This window comes from Xenopus laevis, chromosome 1S, assembly GCF_017654675.1.
Source record: "Xenopus laevis strain J_2021 chromosome 1S, Xenopus_laevis_v10.1, whole genome shotgun sequence".
Taxonomy (NCBI): domain Eukaryota; kingdom Metazoa; phylum Chordata; class Amphibia; order Anura; family Pipidae; genus Xenopus; species Xenopus laevis.
The window spans coordinates 99,008,928-99,017,251 of record NC_054372.1 but is presented as its reverse complement, the minus strand read 5'-3'; the positions used below and the strand labels follow the sequence as shown (position 1 = coordinate 99,017,251).

General features: G+C 37.8%; 1 protein-coding gene across 6 annotated transcripts in view; it reads left to right on the top strand.

Annotated features, from left to right (window-relative positions):
- The first annotated feature begins 316 nt into the window (after window positions 1-316).
- The window catches only part of palm2akap2.S (PALM2 and AKAP2 fusion S homeolog), a 172,241-nt gene continuing 164,233 nt past the window's right edge, over window positions 317-8,324 (top strand). For 2 of the 6 annotated variants that reach the window (NM_001371543.1, NM_001371542.1), the window contains exon 1: window positions 380-594. In NM_001371543.1, the coding sequence (NP_001358472.1) occupies window positions 550-594 (45 nt within the window). In that variant the 5' untranslated portion in view covers window positions 380-549. Of the gene's footprint in view, window positions 595-8,324 lie in introns of all 6 variants that reach the window. The other 4 variants (XM_018239955.2, XM_018239953.2, XM_018239954.2 and 1 more) reach the window with 4 other exon arrangements.

Sequence of the window (8,324 nt, the reverse complement as noted above, 5' to 3'; positions counted from 1 at the left end):
GACCAAAAGAAAGAACTTGTACTGAGTTATACAATGTACATATATGGCTTTTGGTGTGTAACAGCAATAGGAGTGTAATTGTAAGTGCAAGAGGCAACACAACTGAGCTGTACGACCGCAGACAAGAAAGGAAGCCTGTCTGCTGCCTTTAGCTTAGTCACAAGTAATCATCACGGTTTGCCTCTGGATGACACGCTTTCGGCATGTTGCATTTCACTGCTACTGATGCCGAGGTCCTACAGAGACTTGACACCACATAGGCGGAGCAAAGCAGCCCAGACAGAGGAGAGAAAAAAAACACAACAGAGTGAGAGGCAGGCTAGCGCGGAGCTGCACATACATGGCTTGTGTGACAGCAACAGGAGTTGCGCTGTAATATGCTGCTAGTACCACAGCGGGGAGGCTGCTGCTCCTTATCATGCTCTACCAGTGAAGGAACTGGACGCCTCGCTACTACTCGCGCTTTTCAGGAGAGCGCCCTTTCTATTAGCAGCTTCATTGGAAGAGCCCAAGGCTTCGCTCTGGCAGCGGCTCATATCTCTTTCTAGGATGGCGGAGGCAGAGTTACAACGGGAGCGTTTGCAAGCCATAGCGGTAAGTGGCTGTCTCTCTATGCGGGCAAGTGGATGTGCTTCGGGGCAGGGCAGTGTCGGACTGGGACACCAGGGGCCCACCCAAAAATCTTAGCCCACCAAAAAAAGACCTTTGATCAGGGGGGGGGGGGCACGGGGGGGGGCACTCTCAGTACTATCATAATTCCTCTCATCACACAACCTCTATTCTGCTATTCTCTTATTTTTTTACATGCTATAATCTATTATTCAATTTATTTAGTCTCATTGTTGGTAATGGTCATGAAATATAGCAAATGTTTAGAAGCAGGAGGGCTCACTGACACCTGGGCCCACCATGAGTTTTCCTGGTATCCCTGTGCTACACCACATGGCACGCCTTCTGCACTAGACTATCTGCACTCACACCTCCAATACCATTTCTATATTCCTTTCATACTCCTTACATAGCTGATGGGATACAAGGTGAAAAATGAAGTACAGAGGCCATGGCAAGACAAGAGCTATGAATACCCTGTGAATCATATTGTGATTCAGAAGAAGACACTCTCTTTTCTGGGCAACCTCCATCAACGCGCTGTTCGCCACGAAAGGAAAAAGACGCAAAAGACGCACTGCTAACTTTTTTTCTGAGGCAGCTGGGGGACCAGGTTTTGCCCCGCCGGCCCAGTCCGACCCTGAAGGCCGAGTGCTTTTATACAGGACTTTGAACACTGAGGTCATGAAACTCCTCGGTAACTTTTACAAGAGGGGGTAATTTATTCACTATATAAACTGGGCTTAGTGATATCATCAGTTATAATCTGTGCTTAGTGGTGTCATTTCTGTCACATGACTCACTAAGTATTATAATAAAAAATGTAACCCCATTGTTGTAAAATATATGGATATTTTAAGTCACCTCAGAGTGCCATGTCTAGTTCCATGACATATAAAAGCACTTGGCCTGTGTCTTTGGTGACTTAAAATAAACCTATATTTTACAACAGTGGGTGTATTACACATGGGTAATATTTGTGACACCAATTTCACTCTCTATTGATAGAGTTAAGAACTGCAACTGACTGAAATCTCTGTATTTGCTGTGAACAAGGCCTTTAGCAGTGTATGATTTTAGGTAGGTTCAGAAGCTCATTACTTGTGACTGCTTTTACACATAGGGGCACATTTACTAAGCTCGAGTGAAGGATTCGAAGTAAAAAAACTTCGAATTTCCAAGTATTTACTTCAACCGTCGAATAGGCTACTACGACCTTCGACTACGACTTCGATTCGAACGATTCGAACTAAAAATCGTTCGACCATTCGATAGTCAAAGTACTGTCTCTTTAAGAAAATCTTCGACTACATACTTCGGCAGTTTAAACCTACCGAGGTATAATGTTAGCCTATGGGAACATTCCCGATCAGTTTTCTAAGGTTTTTTTAATCTAAGAAAAATCCTTCGATCGATCGACTAAAATCCTTCAAATCATTCGATTCTAAGGATTTCATCGTTCGATCGAACGATTTTTACTTCGATCGATCGATCGTAGGATTTGCGGTAAATCCTTCGAATTCGATATTCGAATTCGAAGGATTTTACTTTGAGGGTCAAATTCGAGGGTTTATTAACCCTCGATGTTCGACCCTTAGTAAATGTGCCCCCTAATATCAAGCCACACTGAAAGGGTTAAAAGAATAGTGATGCTGAAATTCCCATTGTGACTTTATCCTCATGCTGCACTAAGGTTTGGGAAAGGAACAGTCCTTCTTTAACTCTTCCACTGCTGGTGAACCCACAGCGTGTGATTTATTAGCTCTGTCTGTATAGTTATTGTGTAACCTTCTACCTACTTTGATACCTGTTTTGATACCTGTTCTGGTAAATATATTTTATACCAGAACTGATATGCAGTAGAGGAATAATGCATATTGCCAAAAATGCTTGTATACTTACAGCCGTAACAGCAGCAATATTCTGGGTATTTACAGTATACTTATTGGTTTAGAAAAAAACAACAACAGAATATACATAAGGAAACAAAGACCTGTATCATGAATAAAAAAAGAAAAGTTAATAAGCGATACCCTTGTTAATGTCATTTATTGAGATGGCGGGCTGGGATGAAACTGCACACGATGCTTTCAGTTAAGTGTCAAACCAAGCATTAATAATGCACAGCCCAATTTCTGCAAACAAAAAGGAAAGAAGCAAAAACAATTACAGGCTTGTAGAAAGATGATACGTCATAAAATGCTGACAGAAAGAGCCATTGTTTACAACATTATTAATTGTTTCTAGCAAAGCGGGTCCATGACAAGCATCAGAAGATATAGGGACCGTGCACCAGCATTCATGGCCTTGGAAATACATTTTTTTTACACATCTTTACTTTATAAAATGAAGTGTGTTGCTTCCATAAAAATGCAACACTGCTATGGCAGAAACATATTTAGATTATTTTAAGTAGGGTAGCTCATGCCTTTTGCTCTTATGAGCTACTACATGTGTTCTGTGATTTCTAGATAGATAACCATATTCTGTGTTTCCTAGAAAAACACAGAAAGTCCAGTCCACTGTTCTGAAGGAGGTGTATTCCCAAATGCTTTTTAAAAAATAACAGGGGTACTGTTTCTCCAGGTCTAGTATCTTAAACAGCTAATCACAATTTCTTTCAAGCAGAAGACTAAATGCTACATGTTGAATGGTTGCTGTTAGTTATTAGACTTTTTGCAACTGTTAAATTCCTTCACGTATATTTCAGAAATCTTATGTATTGTGCATTTTCTAATCCCTCTAATAAGGTTCCTTTCATGTGTGTTGGAAGGGTCTTGTGAGATAAGCACATGATTTGGTCTGCTTCAGGTATTGCCTTTTCATTCTTTTATGATTAGAGTATGTTTCCTATCACTGGCAGCGTTGGTTTAATTAGTTGTGATCCTTGTTATTTAATAGGCTGGAATTTCTTTGCAAACCACTATTTTACAGATTTTGATTTTGTAATGAGTAATGATGTGAAATAGGGTATATCACATCATTACTTATTATGTTATCTACCCAACCAAAGCAGATTCAGTTTGGTAAGACAGTTTATCTGAACGCGAGTTTTTCATACAGTTGTATGTATTAAAGGGGTGGTTCATCTTCAAACAACCAGTTGTTTTCAGATAGATCACCAGAAATAATGACTTTTTCCAATGACTTTCTATTTTCTATATGTGACGTTTTTTCTAATATTTAAGTGTAAAGTGTCATTTTTCACCTTCTCAAGCAGCTCTGGGAGGGGGGGGGGGGTCGCCGATCCTGTAAACTGTTCTAAATTGATACATTTAGTTGATACATTTCTTATCTTTGTCCCTGCTGAGCAGAATCTCTGGGTTTCATTACAGGCAGCTGTTAGAATTGATACAATAGTTGCTAATACTCCAGAGATGCTGCTGAGAAATGTATCAACTAAATGTTGCAAAATTGTAACAGTTTAGAGTCTGTACCTCAATTACTGAGCTGCCAGACTCAAACACCAGAGACAGGGACATTCAACTTTAAACTTAGATTTTGGAAAAACAGTAAAAAATAAATGATGGAAAGTAATTGGAAAACGTCTTTATTTCTGAGGAACAATCTAAAAACAACTGAATTGAAAAAAGTGTTTGGAAGGTGAACAACCGCTTTAAGCAGGGATATTCAGATAAAGGCACATGGGTAGGAGCATAAAGTACAAGGAGGTAACACACACAAAGGGACTTATAGATTTCAGCCTTTCTAAAGATTTTGATTTTGAGTGACATCATGTAGGCCATGATGTCACTCAGGCCATAAGTACATGGAAGAAGTTGGGCTTATTACTTGTAATCCACTGTCCTACAAATACCAGGGGAGGTGTTATTTCTGTCAAATATTTTATCTGATACATTAGGATTCCTTTTTGACAAACTCTAGTTGGACCACTGTTTAAGGCCATCATTTTATCTGTAATTTCGTATGAATTAACAGGGTCCAACCAAATGCAGGACTAAAAATTGGTTCTTAAGGGAGTAGTTCCCCTTAAATAAATTTAACTTTTAATATGTTGTAGACACTGGTTTTCTAACACAGTCTGCAATTCAGATGTTTGGAAAAATTGTGTTTCAAGACAATTTTAATTTTGTTGACTTGTATAATATTAGTTTGCAAACTCGTTAGGTTTCTGTCCAACCTGTCCTAATAAATATATATATATTTTTTAATCTATTGGCCCTTTATTCTTTTGGAGGAACTCACACTTATTGGAATGTTATTGTGGACTTGTATAATATACCTTGATTTTTGGCCCCTAAGAGGTTGATCAGAGCTATCTCTGGAATGCATACTGTACATCGTTGCTGTTTCACAGGATATAAACAAACACAGCAAGCTAGTAATGCTTTCTGGCAAGGCATGCTGGGACATTGTTAGATAAAAATATGAGCATTATCTGTTATCATATAAAATGAAGACATTTAAGTATTATACATGTTATGAATAGGAGTCCAAGCTATTACCATACAGGTAATAATAAAATATTTAAATCTTTTGCACTTCTGGTCACCCTATCACAGATAAACCAGAATAAATATGCACTCAAAGTATGAAACATAGCACTATAAAACATAGTACTAGTGTCTACATTTTCTTTATTGTTATTCTTAAAGCGCATGCAGCATTTGATTAAAGGGATGAAGTGTTATAGGCATCCCTACATAGTATGTGTTCTCTGTTTTTAGTTCCTCACATGGCTTTGGAGAGGGCTTCTACCTTGCAGGATGAATGCTTCTATGGGGTTAAAGATAGCGGAAGAGCTAAGAGTGTAACCCACATTTTTTGTAGAGTGAGCTATAAGGGGCATTTTTATACCAAAATAGTATTACAGGAACCTGCTTAATTTAGGGCTTGTATCCAATGTTAGCAGTATACAGTCTGTCCCCTCAGTGTTCAGCAATGGATGGCCTGCCCACTACCATTCACAGACACCGACTATGAGACACCTAAGAAGGATATAACACAGTGTAATGGTGATTGGGCAGACAGGGCATTAATTCCATCATTGAACACCCAAGCCACCTCTCAAATAAAACTGCACCAGCATCTTCATGAACTGTGAGCATGATTCTCTGGGCTAAGTATCCACTACATTAGTAAGAAATGGAGAAGGTACAGTAACTGTGTGTCCTTTCATTGTCTAATCAAACCCTGAGAGCACAGACCAATTACTCTACACTCCCCCTTGCTAGTAACCAGGTTGTAATTAATGGATCATGCAAGCATTATACAGTAAGACTGCTTATTTTTACTTGGGGATTCCACAAAGATTTGCATATTTAGTAGTAGCTGGTATTAGTTCCTGTAGCGGAACTGAAGAGAGGTGTTGACAGAACAGCTTTAAAAGGCACAAGTAGACATTTAAAGGCACAGTAATAGCAACCTCTGGTAAGAGGCTTTTAATGTTTATAAGATTCTTTTGATGTTTGTGGTTTAATTTTGGCAGTCAAATACATGCAGATTGTTGTACACAGAAAGTTGTAATATACACAGGCTTTGTTTATTGGTCGAACCATTTTTTCTGCAACAACATTACGTTCTGAGCTGTAACATTGGGTAAAGTGTATAGCCCTGCTTTGGCAGTGTATGGTGGGTCACTGCTTTTCCTAAACCTTTCTGAATTTTTTCTCTAGATATAGTAGTTATTGTTCGCATAAGTTCACATGTACCTCTTCACACGCCAAAAACTGATTCTCTTGTACCTTTTCATATGCCAGAAACAGATTATGTTTCTAGATGCCAAGTATAAAATAGGTCTATATATAATAATATATCTAGCTAGAACACATATGTGACAGGGTATGGAAGTTCAGTTGTTTTTATTGACACATGTTCAGAATTTTTTATAAATGTTTTAAATCCAGTTCTTGCTGAGAGACATGGTTTTGACCTCTATAACATAGAATCTGTTCAGAAATTCTAGCAGCCTTAAATCTTTCTAGAAAATGGAAATGACCAGACTCACATTCTCACATAGTTTAGCGTGTTGGATCTGGTATTTTCGAGTGGCGGTCCTATTTTTGAATACTAAGGGTATGTACAGTGCAGCCATAATGGTTGTATGGTGCATTTAGCTATGATGAGTAAAGAACACGGTGCATTTAGCTATGAATTAAATCAAAGGAAAAAGTAGAAAAAAAAAGGTGCTAAAAAACAGAAAGGTGGATGAAGTGAGCACGTTTACAATTTACTGTACATTCAACAATGTTTTGTTCAAACGAAGACTTCTTTTATACCAGTATTTTACACTCTACTACAAATTTATATAAAACGATTACACAGATTTATTACAATGCATGATTTTACATTTATGACCATAAAAGCATTTAAAACAAAACAGTAATGGTAAAGACAAGGAACTTGATTCCATGTAATAATGTTCCCTTTCAATGATTATGAAGTAAAAAAACATTTTATTGTATCATAAAAAGAGCTTTGTTTTGATGACAGTATATAATAGTGAAATATGTTGAATTCAGCTTGTAGAGACAGTTTAGAAGAGAATGTGAGGCTGGGGAGTGCTGTGCATGTGTTTACACAGATGACTTTAATTTTAGCCCTTCTGTTGTGTTCAAAAGCTATTTATTGTGGTCCAGAAAGATCTGTTAGGTGGGTGGGGAACAAAGCTTGTCCAAGAAATCCTAAAAATAACTGCATCTGCCAATCTGTAGAGAATGCCAAGCAGAGAGAAAGGTGGAGCTCCAACCTGCACTAAAGACCCATAGAAGCTCTCAAGTTACTTGTTTGTAACATTTGTAAAGTTGAGGCTGTCTGCTCAGACTGTTATTGCTGTAGTCATGTATTTTGTATCAGCCTGTTCATCTCCATTTACCTACATTAGACTCACTTTTCTCAAAATGGGTTGGACAATTTTATATATGCAAGTAATTGTTATACTTGTTTTTATTGAGTGCCATTGGCTGCCAGTGTCACCAAGGGGGATTTTTAAACATGAATTCTTTAAATTACTTTATAAAAAACTTCAACTTCATTTAGCAACAGCATTAATTAAAAACAGTATTTTCTATTTCTTCCTGAATTTCACAGGACCCAATGCACAACTTAATGGATACTTTTGTTTTCAATAATGTTTTGTATGTTTTCTCAGGCTAACCCCAATTATTATAACATTATTTTGCATAACCACAGGCAACGCATTACTTTACAAAAGGTGGTAGCAGGTGTTCATAAAAATATGCTAAATTTAAAACAAAAAGTTAAAGCAGACCTGTCACCTAGACATAAAAAACTATATTAGAAAAGTCCTTTTCAAATTAAACATGAAACCCAAATTCTTTTTTTCATTAAATAAGCCATACCTATTTTAAACTCATTAAAAAGTCTCAGCTGTCAAGCATATATTGCAGATGGGGCAGGCAATAACTTTCACTTTCCATCTGCACTAGGTGTCACTGCACTTCCCACATTTCCCCTGCCTCCTCACCATCTTGTGTAGCCAGTGCATAGTTATGGGCATTAGGTTCCCCATTCTTTCCCGAAAAGTCCACATTTCGTATTTTTGCCCTAAACGCCTAAAAAAGTCAGATTTTCGGGCAAATTCCAGAGCAGACCACAGAAACTTCCAAATAGGATAGGGACCTCTCTCATTGACTTATATACAACCTCAGCAGGTCTGAGATGACAGATTTTTGGATTCAAACTTTTTCCATCCATGGTATAATAAATCTTGAAAAATTCTAGTTTTTTCCCAC